The following is a 23379-nucleotide window of genomic DNA, read 5'->3' as shown; positions in this document are numbered from 1 at the left end:
ACTTCAGTCTTCCCCGAGTTTTCAGTAGTTCTTGTTCCTTTTCTCTCCTCACCAGTGTGGTCTCAGAAGCCGCCCTCACCTCTGGTGCCCAGACCGTGTTGCAGCCCCCCAACCTCCTCTCTGCTGGTCTGCTGCTCTTTGCAAAATGTCAGTCTCCCTCTCCCCTTTTATTTATTCTGGCTTTCCTTTGCTCTTAGATAAACTAAAGCAAACGTCCTTCGTGTGACGGCTTTGCACCTTGCACCATCTGACAGAGAACTGTCCTAATCTTTTGAAGATACAAGTATGATTTTCTATTTATTTATATTTAATTTTTTCACAAGTTTGATTTTAATACTTTGAGAAGCAGATGTTCTGGTTTAGACTTAAAATGGGGACTCTGTGTTACGACTTCGGCATCTGGGGAATGATGGGCTGTCCCCACATGCAAACATAATTGCTTCCTAGAGCCCGCAACTACAGATAAGGTGGAAGAATTTACTCGGCATTTGCTGCATTTTTTGTTTGCTGGCCGGGACATCCCTCGTGTGAGTAGAGGTGGCACAGGGGGCAAAAGTACAGACTTTTCTCCCTGTGCTGAAGGTGAGAAGCCTGGTTAATTAAAAGTGTGCGGGGAGAATGCTTGAGTTTGCACCAGACGATGTACTGTGTACTTCCTACTGTGAGTGCTGTGTGTATATTTTGCTGTTTCAGATTTCCCTTTTTCAGTTACATTCTTCATTTATGCCTGTAGCTGCTAATTTAATGATCAAAAACTTAAAAGTATGTGTCTGTTTTTTTGCTCCAGAAGTCTCATAGACTAAAACCCAGCTTGTTCGAGTATTTCTGTAATAGAGTTATTTCCGTAATGGGGTCGATCACGTTTCTGTAAGACGGTTGTCCTTTGGGAGTAGAGAACCTTTGTAACTCAAAACGTCTCTTAAAAGTTGTATTAAGTAAACGTTTAAACTTTGAATGAAATGTTTTACATTTAACCCTACAGAACGAATGCGCACCCCCCCCTTCTTGGAAGTATCAACAGCGTCATGTATTATTTACTTTGTTTGTTAGTTTGCTGGGGATTGAAACGCAAGTGATCATGTTCAGGCTGGTTAGATTAGTGATTTTAATATGAAACCATTGCTTTTAGAATAATCATGGGCCAGACTGGGAAGAAATCTGAGAAGGGACCGGTTTGTTGGCGCAAGCGTGTAAAATCAGAGTACATGCGGCTGCGGCAGCTCAAGAGGTTCAGGCGGGCTGACGAAGTTAAGGTACAGCTTTATCTTTTGTGCAGTGCACCTACGGTTAAGGGTCGTTCCCCCTCCCCGCCCCCCAAAGAGAAGTTTCAATTTGCAAAGGGTCCATTTTCAGCCAAGGTCATGTTTATAGTAAAGATAAACGAAGGCTTGGAAGCCAAGGGCCTTGATCTGTCTTAATTAGCATAAAGATTGTACCAGGCACCGTAATGATAATGGAAAGATTGTAATCTAATGGCTGTTCAATCTGCTTAGAAATCACTGTCTTTTTAGTGTATCTTTTGTATTGCATGTGTAGACTCTGGACCCCCATACAAAGGAATGTGTTTCATGGTTTTGTGTTTCTAAAGTCATTGTGATTTTGTTTTTATATCATGTTGACAAAATAATAGGTGTGGTGTGTTTGTGTTACTCGAATGTGGGGAAACTACAGTTTAGTGTAAAATCTATATGTGTTTGCAGGAATGCTCCTGATATTTTTGAGAAATCACTAGATTTTAACCTGCTTTGGAGATACTACCAATTTTCTAACAATGAACAATTTCTCTTCTCCTCTCCTCCATTTTTTTAAAGAGTATGTTTAGTTCCAATCGTCAGAAAATTTTGGAAAGAACGGAAATCTTAAACCAAGAATGGAAACAGCGAAGGATACAGCCTGTCCACATCCTGACTTCTGTGAGCTCATTGCGCGGGACCAGGGAGGTTGGTTAACTCACGCACTGGAGTGATTATCAGTGCATTCTGGTTTTTGCTGTTGGAATGTTGGCTGGTTATTGATAGGAAGTCACTCACTTCTGGAAGTCCATCTGTTCACTGCTATTTCTTTTTAATGTGCAACTAACTGTTGGTGGCTGCCTTAGGTAACACTACGAGCTACTCCTGTAAGAGAGCTGTAGCGTTTAGAATATATTTTCACTGTTACCAGGTAGATTTGTAGATTTTTATAGGATTGTGGATTTTAAAAAGTTTTTAAACTAAATACTCTTTAACGTCCTCATCAGATCACTATTTAGAGCAAGGCTTTCTGACTCGTAGTTATCTTTCTTTCTGCCCCTTAGTGTGAATTAGCCATGCTACAAGAAATGTTTCCTTTTCATGCATATTCACGCACTAAGAAAGTTATTTGTTATTGGAACATTTTGTTCAAATTCTAAGGCTCTCTAAGAATTTTAAATTCAGTGTTGAGAGATCAGAAGTCCTTTTATATAGCATTTTCTAAATGAAGAAAGTAGATCTTAATCCTATTTTCAAAAGAAGGTAATAAACGTATGGCAGATTTTATAATTCAATGACACATGAGACACAGTGGCAGCAAAATGAGAAGAAAATGGCAGAAGCTTAAAAACTATAGAACCCAGTCAGTAGGGTTTTATGCAAAGCATTTTGGTTTAAGTATCTGTTTTATATAGGAGAGGATGGCATAGGAGGTGGAATGCTATTTGCAAGGGCATCAAAACAGAAGGAAGAAAGCGCTTTGGAGTTTATTAAGTTACACCGTGCAGTGGGTAATTGTTTATCTGAATGTCTAGACATGGAAAAAGCATCTAGACAGTGGGCTCTGTTCAGTGAGGTTATGATATTTATGAAATACTGTAATAAGCAAGAATTTGCTACCGCGTGAGACCTGTTGAGATTGTGACACGCTGGCTTCAGAGCAACTTGTCGGTGCTGTCACAGTAGCCCAGTCCTAGTGACTGGGTCATGGTGTGGTGGTCTCGGTGGTGACACATGACTTGGAATGATTCTTAGTCATTTATTCATTTTGCCAGGTGACCCCTCTTTAAAGACTGGGCTCGCAGTTGTGTAGATAAATATCATATCCTGCTAACACCTTCCGCACCATCTGGGATAGGTCAGGGCCCATGTGTTAGGGGTAAATGACTTCTTATTCATATATTAAGGGTGAAAGGAATTCGTTTCTATGCTAGTCAGAATGTTCTCAAAAGGAATAAGGATGGGGCTTCTAAGTAATTATGTGAAAGTTTTGTCTGGTGACCTTTTGGAAACTTTGAGGTAAAGGAAAAAGAAACCTTGTTCCTTCTCCCCAGAGGAATAGATCTTAGAAATCTGGAGGAGGAAGTAGACACATGGAGTACATGCTTTTTGCCACCCATTGCAAATCTCAAAATGCTACCAAAAGTCCAGCTTTTATTTATAAGTAAAAGTTGATGGCAGTAATGATTTCTGACCCAGTGCTGGGTACTCTGCACATGTGAACCTCATTTAATGTTTGTGATGGTCATCTTATGCTCCCCACCCCCCCCACCCCCACCCCATGAGGATACTGAGCCTTGGAAGACTTCAGTCAGTTTGCTTGCTCTAATGATCTGATGTGGGCCTAGAAGAGTACACTTTGCTCAGACACATTAAAAAAGGAGTCAAGTTCGCTGTTTATGTCCAAGTTGAATTGTTCATGATGTAACCTTAAGTACAGATTATTCAAATGAATACTTACTGATTGAATTTTGCTTTTAATTTTGTCAAATGGAGATAAATTATTGAGTGTAAAGATATCTAACTTTTTAATGTGAGTTTATATGAGAAATTGTAGAAGAAGTTAGCATTTTAATAGAACAAAATTCTTTTCTAAACTTAGTGCCCCATGCAGGTTGAGGAAAAACCATTTTCACAAAATAGGATGATGGGAAAGGAGGAAAATCACCCCCAGCCTCAGGAACTCTGTTTTTGTTGCCTGGAACTCTGACCCGGTCAAATCTGTTAGTTTTCGAGCTACTCTTGAGAGCTGATTCTGCTTCAAATGATTCATCTTTTACTTCCCCCTTTAAAACCATCATCGCTGACATTTGGAAGCTGAACGTTTATACAGTTTGTGATAAGCTTTTTGGCGTTCTCACAATAAAAATAATAAAATTTTCGGACTGAAAAGGACTTTAATGATCTCTGTCTGATCTCCTTACTTTTTTAGATGAGAGTCTATCCGTGTTTATCTTTCTTCGGTTTGAGCATTCCCAGCTGTACGTCAATTTCTTTTATATGCTTTAAAAGTTGGGAGTCCGAAGTAGGTCAGAAGCAGGAGGGGAAATAAGAGGTAGTGTGTTTTGCAAAGACTTTCCTAGTAGTAGGCTTGGCAGAAGTTCAGACTGCAGTGTTGCTCCAAACACCTGACATCTGTGGCCTTCAACATTGGGAAGTGCTGTTATAACATTGTTTTAATTAGCTGCTTATTTTTATAAGCTGATCCTTTGCAAGTGCTGCGTCTTCAGTTGAAATCTTTTGTGGCCTGAACACCATTCAATGACAATTTCAGTTTTTCACTCAAGTCTTAGACTTCAGTCCCTTCTGTGTTTGTAAAGTAGATGTGTTCAGTTTTAAAACGACAGGTTTTTGTCTGGGTTAATTTAGCGGAGACCGTCTGACACAGGCTGCTGTGACCTGATGGGGTGACCGCCCTCGACGCCGACTTCAGATCAAGGGGCTCTGCAGTTGCACTTAGAGGCCACATCTTGCATGTGCCGTTTTCTTAGCGTGTGTCCCGAAGGCGCTTGCGGCCGCTCACTTTCCGGCGTCGAGGTTATAGAGCCTGTGCGGAAGTGCCCGTCGAACGTTGGCACAGGAGGCGCCCCTAGTTTTCTTTTTAAAAGTAGTTCTGACTTCTTGAAGACAGTGGCTGTATGTTTGACATTGATCTCCTTTGCCCTTCAGTTAATCTTTTGAAGGAGCTTTCGTTTGAAAAATGTCACTAAGAGAAATACACACCAAGGGTTGTGCACCTTACCGATGTAATATGTGGCTGTGTATACAATCAGGTGCTTGTATAGGTGACTTTCACTAGTTTGTCTTCTCAGTCAAAAAACTTGATCTCCTGTAAGCCTTCATGTCAGTAGTCCTGATCTTTGTCGTGTCTGTTTTCCAGTTTTCATGAAGAAACTGGTTTAGGAGCTACTCTTGTAGTTCTTATTAATGCATTTCTTTTGAACATTTGTCCATTTCTTGCTAAAAACCGGAAGGCGCTTTACTTCATCGATTGTTCATGTTGAGATTTTTATCATCTGTGTGTATTATGACTGAAAGAGGCTTGTGCAAATGACGGGTCTTCTGGGCAAGTGGTAGGATTGGTTTAGTAATTTAAAAATAGCCCGCCAATATGCACTTCCAGATTCTCAGGAGAATTTAATGTTCTTGTAAGAATTTTGTGTCATGTTTACTGATGAAAATGGCAAGAATTTTGTATGTCAGTTTAAATGTGGAGCTACTTCAGGATGTCTGACACAAGCAGCATCATTAGAAAGACATCATAGTCCTCATTTATGAAGAGTTAAAAATTTTTAACATTTTTTTTTTTTTTTTAATTTCTGAGAGCGCCAGCGGGGGCAGGGCAGACAGAGGGGGATGGAGGATCTGAAGCTGTCTCTGCGCTGACAGCAGCGAGCAGATGGCGGGGCTTGAACTCACGAACCGCGAGCTCATGACCTGATCCAAAGTCAGCCGCTCAACCCAGCTAGCCAGGTGCCAGGTGCCCCAAGAGTTAAACAATTTTAACAATTTAACAATTTTGATTTTCCTAGTAATATTTGAAATGATTATGAGTTCATCACGTAACATTTAATGTTTACAGATTATTTTTTGGAGGGGGAAGAGGCTTCTATCAAAATAACAGTGTACGTTCTTTTATATGTTTGCAGTTTGGACTTGCTGTTTTTATTGAAGGAGACAAAAACGTGGTCTCTTTAGACATAAACACGTGATTGCATTATTTATTGACTCATAATGCACTTTCCTCCGTTAATTGTAAATAGAAATTTAGTTACTATTTACAAAGATATGCTAGTGTACCTAGTACATAATTTAGCCCTCTTCAGTACACCGTCAACTTTAAATACAGTAACGTGCTTTCTTTCCTTTGTAAATGTTGAGATTGTGGAACCAGGAGGTCTAGGTTCTCAGCCATTTGAGCAAATATGGTAGCGAGCTGGGTCATTTTTCTCATGTCTTAGAAATAAATGGGTGGCTGTCAGTCTGAACGTAGCCATCCTTTCTTGTTGCCTCAAGGAACTGGTTTCTAAGTCGCTTTCTGCTGCTCTTTGCCTCTCTTGAGTGCTGGTTGGTGTTATTTGGAGAGTTCAGTCCTGTCTTCCTTAACTCTGCCAGTCCTTCCCACCATATTAACTTCTCACATCATTTCAGCCTTTGCTTCCTTTCTGGATTTCTTTTCTTTTTCTTTTTTTTTCTTCCAATATATGAAGTTTATTGTCACATTGGTTTCCATACTTTCTGGATTTCTTTAGGCTGAAATAGATGGAGCATTTTCTAAAATGACCATAAAGGAGGCTTTCCTTTTATTATTATTATTTTTTTTTTGAAAGGAAACTAATGGGTTTTATAATGCTTTTCCAAAAGGACATTAAAAAAAAAAAAGGTCACTTGAGATGTCGGAGTTTATATTATCAATATCCTGTAATTAAATATATATCATACACTTGATGTATGAGTTTATTTTTTAAACTTAAGATTCTCTCTCTTATTTGAAAAGTGAGTTTTTCAAAAATGTCAAATGTTTATTTTGTGCAACGAATAAACCAGAAGTTGCTTTTAGTTTGCTGGTTTTCAGCTAGAACATTGTGTAAATAGTTGGTATTTTACGTACATTGTCACCTGTTTAGTTGACTACAAAGATCAAGACCAAAAATCGTTGATCTACAAAGACCAGTTCTTTTCCCAAAATGCAAGACCAAATTTTGACAGCCATTTAAAAAACCAGTTGAGCCAGAAGAAGTGCTTGTCTAGCTTGCATTGTTAAAAATTGTTTATTGCTCTGAAGAAATAAGAGAAATAAGATTTTATTAGACCTTGAACTTCTGGGATAACATGGATTGACTGAAATTTACTGCTTAGGATTCTGCTTTATCTTCTTTTAATAGATTTTATAAAAGAATACCACTTGAGTACCGTTTGGGGGGGTTGGGCAGAGTTCTCAGCTACCTTATATCGATTGAGGCAGCTTTATACCAGGTCACATGAATATCTGTTGGGTTAATGAAACTTCTTATTGTTCTCTTCAACTAAAAGGCCATTGCAAAATGACTCTTGAAAATTCAGATAACACGGAAATAATATAAAACAGACGGCAAAAGTTTCTGTAGCACAACTCCTGTGATTTTTGATTTTTTTCTGATCTCTTTCTCTATATATGATAATATGTTAATAATGATAATATTTATTATTATCATTAAACAAATAATTATGTAAATTTTGTATAAATAATTGTCATATATAAATAATACACTATTTATTTTAAGAGGTTTCTGGCCAGGGATGCCTGGCTGGCCCAGTCAGTCTGAACCAGGATTCTTAATGTCAGGGTCCTGAGTTCAAGCTCCATGTTGGGTGTGGAGCTTACTTAAAAAATAAAAGGTTACTAGCCAGATAAAATGTGCCTGCCAATTTGGGCCATCACTGAAACAAAAAAACTATGTTTTAAAGTATAGTTGACATATGTTACATTAGTTTCAGGTGTATAACCTAGTGATTTCTCTATACCTCATGCTGTGGTCACTATAAGTGTAGTCCCCATCTGTCACCATATACTATTTTCAGTATCATTGACGATATTCCCTATGTTGTGCCTTCTATTCCTGTGACTTTTTCCATAATCGGAAGCCTGTATCTCTCCCCCCATCACCCATTTTGCCCATATCTTCCCACCCCCCACATTTGGGCTGTCACTTTAAATCCTCTGTCCAGGTCCTCATTCTCTAAGAATGCAGTGTTCAGTGTTTGATGACTGGATATAACATCATTTATTGCCCTATTCTTTTTTTTTTTTTTTTTTTTGAAGGTTTATTTAGTTTTGAAAGAGAGTGAGAGTGGGAGCAGGGAGGGGCAGAGAGAGAAAGAGATCCCAAGCAGGCTTCAGGTTTGGCACGGAGCCTGACTTGAGGCTCAACTCACTGACCACACAGGCTCCCTGCCCTATTCTTAATTGATAAACATTTATTTTTAGTTTTTATTTTTGCAACTAGTATTTTAGTGAATACCCTTCATTGTACATCTTTGTATCATTGAGTAATTTTGTAGAAGTTCCTAGAAATAGAATTACTCAGTCAAGAGGATATGCATATTAAGTTAAAATTTTTTTTTTATTTTAGAATGCAAGGCGGGGAGAAGGGCAGAGGTAGGGGGAGAGAGAGAATCTCAAGCAGGCTCCATTTTCAGTGCGGAGCCCAAAGCTGGGCTCGATCCCACAACCCTGGGGTCGTGGCCTGAGCCGATATCAAGAGTTGGACACTCAACTGACTGAGCCACCTAGGCACCCTGCGTATTTAAATTTTTATAGATATTACTACATTGTTTCCCCAAAAGATTTTCCATCTTCACCTTCCTTACCAGCTGTTTATGGTAGTGTCTCTTCCTCTCTGTTCCCCACGCGTAATACCAGTCTTTTGGATCTTTGTCAGTGTGATAGGTAAGACGTTATTACAGTTGGCTTGCTTTCTTTACTTATTCAGTGAGGCTGAGTTTCTATTGTCTGTTTATATTTCTTCTCTGAAGTGACTGCTAGGGTGTTGGATCTATTAAAATTAGGTTGGACTGTTTCTTAGGATTTTTAAGGACCTTTTGTATATTGTTAAATATTCAGTTGTTTATCATGTTTTGCAGATTCCCACTCCCTTCCCATTTTGATGTTATTCCTGGTGTATTTTGGTTCATGAAAGTTTTATTTTATTTTTATTAAAAAACGTTTAAAATGTTTATTTTTGAGAGGGAGAGCGAGAGAGAGAAAGTGTGAGCAGGGGAGGGGCAGAGAGAGGGGGGACAGAGGATCCGAAGCAGGCTCTGCACTGGCAGCAGAGAGCCTGATGTGGGGCTTGAACTCCTCAACCATGAGATCATGACCTGAGCTGAAATCAAAGTTGGATGCTTAAAACGACTGAGCCACCCAGGCACCCCAAAGCTTTAGTTATTTTTAATTTTTCTCAGATGTGGGCAATTGTCACTTTCAATTTTTATTTTTAAAAAATTTTTAAAGTTTATTTTGAGAGAGAGCACACACGCACGTGTGTTGAGAGCTTGCGCGTGAGGTGGGGAGGCAGAGAGCCAGAGAATCCCAAGTAGGCTCCACCCTTCAGCAATGAACCCGGCCTGAGCCAAAATCAAGAGTTGTACGCTTCACTGACTGAGCTACCCAGGCGCTCCCTTTTTAAATTTTAGACAGGGAAAACCTGAGAGGGGGAGAGGGCAGAGGGAGAGAGAGAGAATCCCAAGGAGGCTCCGTGCTCAGTGCAGAGCCTGACTCAGGGCTCAGTCCCACCACCCCGGATCATGACTTGAGCTGAAATCAAGGGTCGGATGCTCAACCAACTGAGCCACCCAGGCACCCCAAGACTGTCCAACATTTTAAAAGATGACTGGGCATATTTAGAATTTCAGAATAGTAGGGTGTACCTTATAGGGAGAGAAGAAGAAATTCTTTATTCATACTATTAGGCAAATACCGGTTTATAGAAGTTTTAAACGTTTACGCAGTCAAATTAGAATTTCTTTCGATTTCTGTGTTTCTAAAGGCTTAGAAAGTAAAGATTATAAATTATCTCTCTAGTTTTCATGTTTATATTTTATTTATTTAAAAAAAAATTTTTTTTTAAATTTTTTTTTTTTTTTTTTTTTAACGTTTATTTATTTTTGGGACAGAGAGAGACAGAGCATGAACGGGGGAGGGGCAGAGAGAGAGGGAGACACAGAATCGGAAACAGGCTCCAGACTCCGAGCCATCAGCCCAGAGCCCGACGCGGGGCTCGAACTCACGGACCGCGAGATCGTGACCTGGCTGAAGTCGGATGCTCAACCGACTGCGCCACCCAGGCGCCCCCCAAAAAAATTTTTTTTAAAGTTTATTTATTTTGAGAGAGAGAGAGTGGGAAGGGGTGGAGAGAGAGAGGGAGAGAGACCATTGCAGGCGGGCTCTATACTGTCAGTACAGAGCTGGATGCTGGGCTCGAACTCACAAACTGTGAGATCATGACCTGAGCTGAAGTCAGAGGCTTAACTGACTGAGGCACCCAGTGTCCCTAAAGATTTTGTTTTATTTTATTTTATATTTTTAAAAATTTATTTATTGTCGAGAGAGAGAGTGTGGGTGCATGTGTGTGTGTCAGCGGGGGGGGGGGGGGGGGGGGTGGGGGGTGGGCAGAGAGGGAGAGAGAGTCCCAAGCAGGCTGTGTGATGTCAGTGTAGAGCCTGACGCTGGGCTTGATCTTGCATGAGATCACGACCTGAGCTGAAATCAAGAGTTGGACGCTCAACCACCTGAGCCACCCAGGTGCCCCTAAAGATTTTAGTTTTAAGCAATCTCTGTATCCACCATGGGGCTAGAACTCACAACCCCAAGATCAAGAGTCACATGCTCCACCGACTGAGCCAGCCCATGCCGCTCACTTGTATATTTTGATACTTAACCTGTTAGGAATTTCCTTTGGTATGAAAAATGAGTGGAGGATTTGGTTTTTAATATTTTTCTCTTTTAGCTTTTCTAGTTGTTTCAACACTACTTAACTGAGTAGTCAGTGGACAGTAAAGGAGCAGTCACAAATCTTTCCTGCAAAGATCAACCGAATTGGCCTACCCGAGTGGTGGTCCCCAGAGCAGATCTCCACCTGAGCCAGGACTTAGTGCCTCTCCTCAGAGACCACGGCCTAGTGCGGGTCTGGTGTCTCCAGCGTAACTCGGGCCTCTGGTGCCCTGACTTGTTCAGCCTCACGTCCGCTCCTGGAAGCAAGGCTTCAGAATGATCGTGGTGCCGCGGCTTATGGAAACCGGGGACTTAAATAAACCTCTGTCTTCCATTTCTTAGTTTTTGCTTGTTTTTATTTTTTCAGTGACAAATGATATTTCTTGCTCATAGGACTGTTCTTGAGTTAGGTATTTGAGTTTGCATGGCTCTAGTTACCTGCTTCTGTGCCTTTTGTGTGTTTTGTAGTTTTACCAAAACTTATGTATTGACTTGTTCAATTTCTGATTTCCAGTTACATTAGCAAAACTGGAGTTTGTAGCAAAACTGCAGATTATGAGGAATGATTTACGGTAGCCCCCTTCTGGCCCCAGACTGCATTGGGTTTTCCCTGTGCATTGGGTTTTAATAGGATTAACGAGGTGGTATTTTTATGGTTGCTTTCATTCAGAATCAGGCTTTTGAAATTAGGATGCGGGGGAGAGTTTTAAGAGTTGAAATTTCCTGAAGTTGCATTCCAAATGTTCTGTGTTCTGTGTTAAATGCATTTGTGTGTGTGTGTGTGGTGTGTTTTCTAAGAAGCATAGGAACTGGCCCTCAAAGGATCTTTTCTGTGATGCTCGAGTGAACTCCCACAGGACCCCTGTGCTGCAGGTAGAGAGGTCCTTTCCCCAGTCGGGTCGGCCGGCTCTATCACATACTGAACAGCGGAAGCACTGTACGACCTGGGATGAGCCACTCTTTGATTTCTTAGCTCCAACACCCTCGATTTGCTCCTTATACTAAATACGTCTGTGTCAGGCTCTGGTCAGGAATTTTTCTTCCCGGTTTTTCTTTCTGACCCTGTCCTGCTGGAGCCTCTCGTCTCTTGGACCCCCCTTCTCCTGATCCGCTCCCGAGACCTGGTTAGGGACTCCCTTCTCTCTCACTTCTCTTGACCCAAACTTGGTATTTGTCTCATTCCAGTTTTTGTCTTCAGGACTTCCTTTGCATGAAAACAGTCTGAAATTAAATTGTGTACGCTATCATTTTCACCAGAAGGGCTGGCTAATTTAAAATTTGGGTGTGTTATCTTTTCTCTGCTGTGATTTTGAAGAATAGTAGAGGCAGTGTCAGAAATCCTCCTCGGCTTTTCTCTAGTTTGGGTGGCAGTTGACCCTTTCTTTCCTACGCCTTAGGTGTGAGATGGTTCCTTATTGTTTTTACTTGGAAAGACGATATCGACAGTTCATTGTGTCTCTGGCATGAATTAAATGGACCAACCAGTATCCAAGAATATTTTTAACTTGGCTAACTGACTGTATTTTTTTCCCCCTACTATCCGGAAGTTGGACTTAACCCTTCTGATGGTAAAGATTGTTCAGAGACCAAATGGCCATGGCAGTTTTCCTTTGGGATGTCCCACTGTGAAATGGGGAGTCATACCGACCTCATAGGGTAGTGGTGAATTTTAAAGAAGTTAACTTTGGTAAAGTCTCTAGCACAGTGCTTGGCACATAGTAGGGTGTGTTAATTTCTTTCCCTTCCCTGCAGGCCATTCACCTGCTCTTCCCTCTACGATTTTCCATAACACAGTTTTTACTTGGAACCAGCCTTCTGCCAAGAGTCTCAGTTTGGTTGTGTCCTCCTACAACTACTATTTTTGGCTTGACTTCCCTCTCCAGCTCCCAGTGGTCCAGCCACACAGTCGCCTATTGTACCAGCTGGTTGATGTAAGTCTATCCATCCTCAGAGGAACCCAGTTACTTACCAGTAAGCTGTGTTTCTCTGAAAATGTAGCATCCTTGATAAACCAATAGTTTTTTTTTTTCCTTCTTTACTTACCATTGATGATGAGTCATCTATAGTAACTTCCTTGTGTGATCCTCAAGTAGGAACTAGAATCGGAGAACTTTATTTGTTGATGTGTAGGTCTCCTAGTGAGTTCCTGAGTCCAGGACCCTTGACTGTGATCAGGTAGAATGCTTTGGAGACCCATGAGGTCAAAATCCTTTTCAGTATTCTGAGTGATATGAGACTTAATTACATAAACTGTCAAGGATGATACATTTTCAAAGAAAAAAAAGTTACTGGTAAGTAACTGGAATTTTTTGAGTAATTTTTCTGTTAAGTCAATAAATAAGAATTCCCAAACTTGTTTTACCAACAAATGCTTTTGCATTTGAATATTACTTCATAAATGAAAGGAATATGGTTATTAGTTAAGGTTAATAGTTAAGGAATGGGATCGGTTTCTAGACATAACTACATAGATCATGAGGTGTGGGTATAGGTCTTCAGTTTTCTAAGGAGGTGCTCGCTTAGCTTTAGAGGGAAATTGGAGCGAATCTCCATTAGGCAAAATTAGCAAATGCAGTCTGTTCATTCAGAAACATTTTTTGAGTGCCTACTCTTTTTTGAGACACTGTGCTGAGTATCATTGCGAGACAGAGAGGTAAAAACCACACTGTCTCAGCTGCTTTTGCTCTCAGAGAGCTGATTTCTGGCCCCTTGGTGACTGCAGGGCGCAGGATTAAGGTGACGGGGTCATGGTGTGACAGCGTCGTGGGGTTGGAGGTGGTACTAAGTGCCACAGCCTTTGCCATCTTTTGTGCTTTTCGAAGTTCTTTCTGTTCAGGGGGAAACGTCAGCAGACCTCATTCAGTAGATTCAGAGTATTTTCTGCATCCTTAGAGCAAACAGATGAGGCAGAGCCAGCGTCCCTCCTGTCTAGTAGTAGAATCGAATATTAAGTCGTCTGACCTTAAGTATGACCTTGGGTTCAGACGCTGAGTAACGCAGGTGGATACATGAGAGTTGGAGAGGCAGCACGCTCTCCCTCACCCCCTGAGCTTTAAAGGAGGCTAATCTTGAGAGTTAAAGTCACAGTGTTAATTTACTTCCCCCAGGTGTAAAACAAAACCTCAAAACTCTAATTTTTTTTGGTAAGAAATTACAGTTACTGTGCACTTCAGATCACTGGACAGTGTATCGTACTTGATTCAGTAATTATAACCACTCCTTGCCCCAAAGCTTACCCAGTTAGGTAGGAGGAAGAGAGGCGCCTTGGTAGTACCAGGAATAAGAGGAGGGCCTGGGGGAAGAGGCGCCCCTCCCGTGCGGCGCCCAGTGCACAGTTGTGCTTGTTCGTTGACCCCGGGAGCCGCTCCGCTCCACGGCGGGAGCCTCGCACAGCCAGGAAGCTCTTGGGTGGCGGAGGCAGATTTCGGCTTCCTTCCCGGCTTGGTAACTTACTACCTTTCTGACTAGGCAAGTTACTGAACTTCTCTGAACCTCAGTCTCCTCGTTTGTGAGGTGGCGATGCTAAAGGCTGACACGAGGAGCGGTTAAGATATATATAAAGCACTTAGCACAGTGCCTGCAACATAGTACGTGCTCAATAAATGTTAACTGCTAATATTATTGGATTATTGGACGGATGGATGAAGAATTGTATCAGAGGCCAAAGTGCGGAACAGGAGAAGATTGTGGCTCTGGAGTTTTAGTGAACTGTTCCCTACCTTCTCATTTACTTGAGCAGTGAGCTTTCTAGTGTTACAATCTTTGTCTTTGCCGTTTGGAAAGCAAATTAATGGATTAATCACTGTCACAGTTCTGTCTAACTACTCTGATCTCTAAACCGGCTTCCACCAGGAAGGAACTATTGTGCTGCAGTGACTGTGACCGACCATTGCACCATTATCCCCCTGGCCTGACGAGATGCTGAGGGCCAGGTTGTGGCCTGTGCGCCAGAGATTTCACTGTGATTTCACCAAATCTAGCCCTGCTATTTTTAACACCTCTCAAATAGAAATGAAACATTTAATAATTATGTGTGTATACATAGGATTTTCCGTTTTGCTTACTACTTCTTTTTACTCGATTTTCACTGATTGTAGATCACAAATAGATGTCCAAGGGTATTTTTGAGAAGGTTCTTGGAAACCTGATAATTGGGTAATGGTGCTCCTTAAGAAAAGGTGGATTCCTAGACAGGATAGAAGGTGCTGTGGTTAGTTGGGCACAGATTTTTACCGTATTTCATAGAACCAAAGATGCAAAATTTTGAACATTTTAACATCTGAAACTGGAATGCATCTTAGAATTGCTGTGATAAGAAAGCATTATGTTACAGTTGAACTGGCAACATTATTTTCTTAGTGATACAGAAAGTAATGGAATGCCTTGAAATTGATGTCATCGTAGGTTGGATGAAATACGGTATTTCAAGAGAGTATATGCACTTACACGTTATAGAGATACGGTATATGGTATCGTGGCAGTATGTGTAGTGGGGAAGAGAGCAGAGGCTCCAGAGTCAGACTCTCTTTCTGGGTTTAAATTCCAACCCTATCTAGTTAACGTATGGCTTACCTTATTTTTACCTGACTTTTCTCACCTGTAAAATGGGGGCTAAGAATTAGTTCCCATCTTACAGTGTTGTATTGAGGACAGAATATGATAAGACATGTGATGTGTTTAAAATAGTGGCTCGCACGTAGAAAGTGCCTGATAATATTAGCTGTTATTATTAATGTCGAGATTATGCTTTTGCAGGATTGATAGCACTCTGTTTTGTTGTGATCGAGATTCAGATCTGTTCTTACCCTTCGTATTTGTTTTCCATCCGGTAGTATCAGCAAATGATGCTTGGGGTTTTTTTTTTTGTTTTTGTTTTCGTTTTTAAGGGAAGATAAAAATAAGAAAGGTGAACCTAACAGTTTCCATATTCTTATTAAGTGAGATTTTTAAGAGGCATATTTGGTGTTATATGTTATTATTCCATGTGGTTGAGATGGAAAAGAAACTAAGCATCAAGCTAGGAAATTTATAGTGAAAGCAAGGAGCAGCTGACCTGAGGTTAACAAATACAGTTTTTGATTCTGATTGATGTTGGTAAGTATGGGAAGGGTTGGAGGCTTTTGGAAATTTGCAAAATCTGAAGCATTTTTGTCACCCTAAGTAAAAGAGTAAAAAGGAGAGAATCCTTCATGGTTTTAGGAACTTTGTTGTCTTAGGTAAAGGAATTTCCTTTTCAAAATGATTTAAGTGGGCAGTGTCTCTTTAGAATATGGCTGCAGTTTAAGGCTGTCCTTTTATTCTTATGAGTCAATTTTATTTTCTCTGTTCTAGTGTTCAGTGACCAGTGACTTGGATTTTCCAACGCAAATCATCCCATTAAAGACTCTGAATGCAGTCGCTTCGGTACCCATAATGTATTCTTGGTCTCCCCTACAGCAGAATTTTATGGTATGTAAATCATGTGTCATCTGCTTATTTGATAATCATTTATTTTCTATAAAACAATTTTCTTGTCGAGGTGAATCAAGAATGATAATAAGTAAAAAAAAAAAAAAAGTTATCGAAATGAGAACACTTTGTGTTTTTTAATGGATAGATATATTTTAAGCCTTCACGGTGTTGTGGTTTTTCTAGTCTTTTCTAGTTAAAATATTCTCCAAAGGAAAAGTGTTAAGGAGAAATCCTATCTGGGATTAAAAACGGTTAAAAGATGGACGCTTATAGTTCTTATCCTTGGGAAGGTCGGGCAGTATTCTGTAATTTCAGTATGATTTTGAGGTTTTGTTAATTGAGAACTTTATATTGAGAACAGTTTTAGGCAGCGTGTTATTAAACGATACTGAACAGTATGAAATATTCTCAGGGCTTATAAAACACAAACTTAAGCATATTTCCACAGATAACACTGGCCCAGTAGCTTTTGTAAAGAAATGCTGGTGTTTAATTCTTCATAGACGTAGGATGAAAGAGGATGGAACAAAAGAAATTTGAGTCTGAATTCTTCACTTAGACTGTTAAATAAACAATAGTTTCATTATTTACTTGATATGTAAAATAGTAAGGAAAAGTACTGATACAAGTCCTTGGTGAACCTACTTTAGGAATTGCTTACTAGGTTTTTAAATTTTGTTTTTAAATTTTCTTTTTTTTAACATTTATTTTTGAGAGAGCGTGAGCGGGGGGTTGGGGGGGTAGAGAGAGAGGGAGACACAGAATTCAAAGCAGGTTCCACACTCTGAGCTGTTAGCACAGAGACAGATGCGGGGCTTGAACCCGTCGACCGCGAGATTGTGACTTGAGCCGAAGTCGGACACTTAACCGACTGAGCCACCCAGGCGCCCCTAATTTTTTTGTTTTTAAAGTAGGCTCCATAGCCAAGGTGGAGCTTGAACTCACAACCCAGAGATCAAGAGTCCCATGCTGTACCAACCGAGCCAGCCAGGCACCCTTAGATTTTTTTTTTTTTTTTTTTTTAAATAGATGTTTCTAACGTCTTTAGTAACTTAAAGATTTTATAGTGGAAGATTAAAGACGAAGTTCAGATACTTTTCTATAATTGCTGAAACTTGTGTGTTTAAGGCCCTCTGCAAAAACATTTAGTTTAAGAATCCTATTGCAAGAGCTGAAGGGAGATTTCAGATACTCATAGACTGAAGTTCTGAAAGCAGATAGTATTTATTTATTTATTTATTTATTTAATTTTTTTTTTTTTTTTATTTTTGGGACAGAGAGAGACAGAGCATGAATGGGGGAGGGGCAGAGAGAGAGGGAGACAGAATCGGAAACAGGCTCCAGGCTCTGAGCCATCAGCCCAGAGCCCGATGCGGGGCTCGAACTCACGGGCCGCGAGATCGTGACCTGGCTGAAGTCGGACGCTTAACCGACTGCGCCACCCAGGCGCCCCCAGATAGTATTTAAAGTCAAAATTATTTAGGGTTACCCATGGGTTTGCTGGCTACTGACCGAGGCAAATTAGGCAGACCCTGTGGTTAGGATACGTTTGAGGGAGCAAAGGTTACGTGGAATACAGTTGGGAAGACAAAATAGAGTTTGTCACTTAATTGTGGCTTTTATCCAAAAAAACCCCTAATACTCCTAGTGCAAATGGGATTAGTGAAAAGTGGACTCTTGAGTTGTCTGTAAGTTTGGATCTGGATAGACCAGTACATTAAAATTTAAATCTTAATTTTTTTTATCCCCCTGTGTGCTTTCTCTCAATTTCCCTTTTTCCTATCTGTCTAAGATCCTGTTGTCTTTCTAAATTTGTTACCTGGGGATTATCTGAGATTTTCCCCTTCTGGTTTTTCCTGCCTGCTGCTACGTGACAGTCCCAAGTGCCTGGTGGCCTTTTCCTGGTGTGTTCTTCCCCCTCTGTCTTGGTCCCAGCCCGAGGCACCATTCCCTGGCTGCCACCTCTTCCTGGCCCCTCAGCCAGTCCGTTCTGTTGATTGGAGCTATCATTCTAAAATTCTGTTTTTTTTTAAAAATTTTTTTTTTTTTCAACGTTTATTTATTTTTTGGGACAGAGAGAGACAGAGCATGAACGGGGGAAGGGCAGAGAGAGAGGGAGACACAGAATCGGAAACAGGCTCCAGGCTCTGAGCCATCAGCCCAGAGCCCGACGCGGGGCTCGAACTCCCGGACCGCGAGATCGTGACCTGGCTGAAGTCGGACGCCTAACCGACTGCGCCACCCAGGCGCCCCTCTAAAATTCTGTTTTTAACCAATACCCACCCCCGCTGCCCTTTGAAAGGCTTCTTAAGACAGCTCCGTCCTACTTTGTTTAAATATGGAACTTCAGAACCCTATGGCCTTTATAATTACTGTCTTTTTTATTCTTTATTGAAAATTCTCTTCCTCCCACACATCTGCTTTCAGTCCCTGGTGTCCTTGAGTTCTCCCTTCTGCTTGAACTTTTTCTCGGATCAGTTCTTCCTTGCTAAGTTCGTGCCTTTTTCCCCCGTTGTCTTTCAGACCTTTATAGAAACTCCTCTGTCGTCTTGATTAGCATTATACAGAGATTGTTTATCTCTGTATCAAAATATTTTATGTCATTGTAGAATGTTCTTATTTTACATGTAAGAGTAAATCCTTTTGGCATAACCTTTATGATAATCTATTTTATATCCCCAGATTTTTATTATATTGAAGGTCTCCGAATAACTAGATCATTAAGTGAAGTTTGGAAATCCTTACCTTTTTTACTTTGTATGGCTATTTATAACTGGTTTTAATAAGCCTTATTTTATCGATTCTAAGACTCTGGGTTTGCCTTAAAATTGATGGGTCACAGCGTAATGTGCGACATTTTTTCCTTTCTTGAGGTGCATAAAATAATGGTAAGTTTTAATGATTGATGACCTGTTAGATTGGGGAAATAGAGTATTTTCTCTTAAAATTTTTCCGCTGTGAACAGTTTGTTTTCTCATATAATGCTTCTTGGTGGGAGGGGTCTTTTATTTTTTTTTTGTAGCTTTGAGTTTGTTGTTAGTTTAGATCTGGAGAACTGAGTAAAGACATCTACTTTAGAAATTGTATTTTACATTACATTGATTTTTAATTTTATTTTTAAAGTTTATTTATTTGGAGAGAGAGAGCATGAGCACAAGCCGGGGAGGGGCAGAGAGAGAGAATCCCAAGCAGGCTCCGCGCCATTAGCGCAGAGCCCGATGTGGGGCTTGAACCCGCGAACCGTGAGATCAGGAGCTGAGATCAAGAGTAGGACACTTAACCTACTGAGCCACCCAGTTGCCCCTACGTTGATTTAAAAAATATTTTGATACTTAGGATAAGCCTGCTTTTAAAATATATTTTTTATTTTTAGGTGGAGGATGAAACGGTTTTACATAACATTCCTTATATGGGGGATGAAGTTTTAGACCAGGATGGGACTTTCATTGAAGAGCTAATAAAAAACTATGATGGAAAAGTACATGGGGATAGAGGTGAGCCGTGTGTTTAATCTCTTGGAAAAAGGGGCCAAAGCATTGAGAGAGATTCTGAATTTGTAAGCATAGGTGTGAACATGGTTGTTTTTTTTTAATGTTAAAAGTAAGTTTATTGCTGGATTGGCCTGGGCTTACCAGCCTAAAAATTGTAATGTTTTCCCTACTTTTAAATTGAAGAATCATTTTTGCTAACTTAAAAATGATGCATAGTTGCTTATCTCATAAATTATAATGTCAGTAACATGTAAATTAGATAGAATGGTTTGAGTGTATGTAGATTTTAAGATTCCTTCACAGTAAAATTAAGACCGGGGCTCTGCTTACGTGACACATGGGCTCCAGAAGGCCCTGTGCTCAGAAAGATGTCCCCCTTAGCTCCCGCAGTTCCTGCATTTCTGTCCCCGCGTTCACGGCTTCTGCGTTTGGTGTCCAGGGGACCCTGTCAGTGTCTGGCAGGAGGGTAGCGTGTGTAACGTCGTCACGGTCCCTTCTCTTCTGGGGAAAGTGAGGGCTGTCAGCTGCGGTGTTGGGAGGAGGCCGAGGCCACAGTTCGCTTCTAGGGCATCAGGTTATAGTGGCAGGCACTGAAGACTTCTGGCGGGGGTTGGGGGGTGAGTAAAGAGAAGATGACAGGTGTTGAAGATGAATTCTTCCTGACTTTGCCTCAGGCCAGCCTTGAAGGTGATCTCCCTCCTCATTTGAACAGCAGTGTTCCAGTGCTAACAGGCTCTGGCTGTTTCTTCCACGTTAGAAACGGCGTCAACTTGGCATTACCACCTTCCTCTGTATATTTCTGATACTTGACTTGATGAATTTCAGAATGCGGGTTTATAAATGATGAAATTTTTGTGGAGTTGGTGAATGCTCTTGGTCAGTACAATGATGATGATGATGATGATGATGGCGATGACCCTGATGAAAGAGAAGAAAAACAGAAAGATCTGGAGGAGAACAGAGATGGTAAGTTTCTTCATTAGGTTTGTGTGCAGTCCTGACAGCATCTTAGTGTCCTTTGTAACGTGTCACCCTGTACTTGAGTGTCTTTACGTCCTTTGCCTAACAAAAGAATGTACTGTTTGGGGGGATTTTGCAGGGTAGTTATCAGAATCGTCATTCCGATATATTGATCGTTGCACACAAGTAGCGTGCCAGTCACTTTACGTGCACCAGCGGTGGCTGTTGGCATCAGATCTATTATAGTCGAAGAGATGGGCTTAGTGCACTTAAGTAGCTTATTTAGTACGCTGTTGGAGGAAGAAACAGAACCCAAGAACCCTGTGCTGGTCACCCCTCTGAATGGCTCGAGAGCCCTGCTTTTGAGCCCTATGCTAGTTACGGCTTCTCAGAGCGGCCCGATCCAGAGTCCATAGTCGGCGGAGACTTGGCAGAGCTCATCGGTAAACAGCACAGAAGAGCGTGGGGGAGAAACTGCGATTTCAAAGAAGCGAAATGTTTTTGTGACGGGCCGCGGTCATGTAGTTCATCTCCTTGAGTTTACAAAGAAGAATCAGACCCCAGTGGGTGGGTGACCAGGCAAGAAGGTCACAGACCCAGTCAGTAGCCGAGCTGGGATTAGCCCCTGGGGCTTCTCCCTCCTGGTGCACCTGAAACTTCCCATATCGATTTTAAGTGTTTTGTTCGTCCGGCCTACCAGCACTCCATGCAGACCTGTGACACATGTCAGAAGTAAGTGAAACACAGAGTTGATAATTTTCGTAGAAAATTAGCTTTGTTAGATGCAGTTGTGTGGAGGAAATGCAAGATCGAAAGACTTGCTTTTCTTTCATCTTTTTTCCCTTCCTTATTTCCTGATACAGACAAAGAAAGCCGCCCGCCTCGGAAATTTCCTTCCGATAAAATTTTTGAAGCCATTTCTTCAATGTTTCCAGATAAGGGCACAGCAGAAGAACTAAAGGAAAAGTAAGATTTGCTCTTTTGAGGCAGTCTTGCCTTGTATGGTGCGTAGCTCAGCGTTTTGGTTTATCAGAAGTAGAACTCACGGAGCCGACGGCCCCCCGCGCTTCCTGTGTTCATGGTGCTGCGGGGTTCTCGACACCACGTACGTGAGGTGCTTCCCTGCACGGCGCTTACCGTGGTGCCAGTAAACACACGCGTGATTTCCGGTAGCGCTTGGAGAAGAGAACTTCTCTGGACACTTACAGAAATGTCAGTGTAGTTGATGTTTGTTTTAATTAACGTGGTAACATTTTTCATGATCTGAATCCCATCCCTGAACTTGATTCTTTTTTATGTATTATTTTGAGAGAGAGAGAGAGAGAGAGAGAGAGCGCACAAGTTGGGGAGGGGGGTGAGAAGGAGAGACAGAATCCCAAGTATGGAGCCCAACGGAGGGACTCGAACCCACAAACTGAGATCGTGACCTGAGCCAAGATCAGAAGTCGGACGCTTAACTGACTGCGCCTTGATTCTTGATATACCAGACAGAATGTTTAATTGGCTCTTCATCTAAATAAGGATGGTTTTAGTTTTAGGTCAGACCTTTTCCTTGTGTGTGGCCAAGGCACGATGAACATCACAGATGCTATAGGGGACCTTTCAGAAACTTTATTTTCAGAGAAGGAGTTGTGGCCGTGCCCTCACCTCCCTTTTCCCTGGTCGCCGTCAGGTATAAAGAACTGACCGAGCAGCAGCTCCCGGGCGCACTTCCTCCTGAGTGCACCCCGAACATCGACGGGCCGAACGCCAAGTCCGTGCAGAGGGAGCAGAGCCTGCACTCTTTCCACACGCTCTTCTGCAGGCGGTGCTTCAAGTACGACTGCTTCCTGCACCGTAAGTGCGGCCGCCGCGCGCCCTCGTTGGGGTCTGTTGTGGGTCCCGTCGTCCAGCGCCGGGAAGCGGTGTCCTTGATCGCAGCTAGAATTGATCATTTCGCCTGGCGGTTAAGATGGAGAACTATGCTAGGATCAGAGGACCGTTGTTTCGCCATTTGTTGCTTGACGGTTGCCGTGGAGTCTTTGACTTGGGCCACCCGGCTCCCACTAACGTGGAATACGGGTCAGTGGTGTTCCCATAAAGGCTCACCTAGCACTTGTTTGTAGCGAAGCTGTGACCGTGAACCACCTCAGAGCCTAGAGCAGCACTGCCGTATGGTTGAACGCATTTTGTTGAATAAGAAATGGGCTAAAAAGATGTTTGTAGGTATTTTTGTCTGTTTAGTGTTCTTTTTTTTTTTTTTTTTTTTTTTTTTTGGTTCTCTGAGTAAGTTTCTTTTAAAAATATCTGCAGTTGACAGGTGCCTGGGTGGCTCAGTTGGTTAAGCATGCAACTTGGGCTCAGTTCACCATCCCATGGTTCGTGAATTTGAGCCCCTGCATCGGGCTTTCTGTTGTCAGCGCGAAGCCTGCTTTGGATCCTCTGTCGCCCTCTCTCTCTGCCCCATACCCACTTGTTCCCTCTTTCTCTCTCTCTTTACAATGATTTTTTAATTAAAAAAATATGTATTATTTAATGTTTTATTTTTTGAGAGAGTGAGCATAAGTGGGGGAGGGGCACAGAGCGAGAGAGAGAGAGAGAGAGAGAGAGAGAGAGAGAGAGAGCGTGCGATCTGAAGCAGGCTTTGTGCTGACAGGCCGACAACAGCAAGTCCGATTTGGGCTTGAACTCACGAACCTTGAGATCATGACCTGAGGTGAAGTCGGTCGCTCAACCGACTGAGCTACCCAGGTGCCCCTAATTTTTTTATTTTTTAAAGATTTTATTATTATTT

General features: G+C 41.6%; 1 protein-coding gene across 7 annotated transcripts in view; it reads left to right on the top strand.

Annotated features, from left to right (window-relative positions):
* The window catches only part of EZH2 (enhancer of zeste 2 polycomb repressive complex 2 subunit), a 66333-nt gene that overhangs the window by 23302 nt on the left and 19652 nt on the right, over positions 1-23379 (top strand). For 3 of the 7 annotated variants that reach the window (XM_043589817.1, XM_043589818.1, XM_043589819.1), the window contains exons 2-8: positions 1130-1253; positions 1812-1940; positions 16036-16152; positions 19529-19649; positions 20472-20612; positions 21470-21572; positions 22279-22442. In XM_043589817.1, the coding sequence (XP_043445752.1) occupies positions 1137-1253; positions 1812-1940; positions 16036-16152; positions 19529-19649; positions 20472-20612; positions 21470-21572; positions 22279-22442 (892 nt within the window). In that variant the 5' untranslated portion in view covers positions 1130-1136. Of the gene's footprint in view, positions 1-1129; positions 1254-1811; positions 1941-12456; positions 12636-16035; positions 16153-19528; positions 19650-20471; positions 20613-21469; positions 21573-22278; positions 22443-23379 lie in introns of those variants that run through there. The other 4 variants (XM_043589822.1, XM_043589820.1, XM_043589815.1 and 1 more) reach the window with 4 other exon arrangements.

This window comes from Prionailurus bengalensis, chromosome A2, assembly GCF_016509475.1.
Source record: "Prionailurus bengalensis isolate Pbe53 chromosome A2, Fcat_Pben_1.1_paternal_pri, whole genome shotgun sequence".
NCBI classification, from domain to species: domain Eukaryota; kingdom Metazoa; phylum Chordata; class Mammalia; order Carnivora; family Felidae; genus Prionailurus; species Prionailurus bengalensis.
The sequence above is the reverse complement of the archived record's forward strand: the minus strand, read 5'-3'. Positions and strand labels throughout refer to the sequence as shown.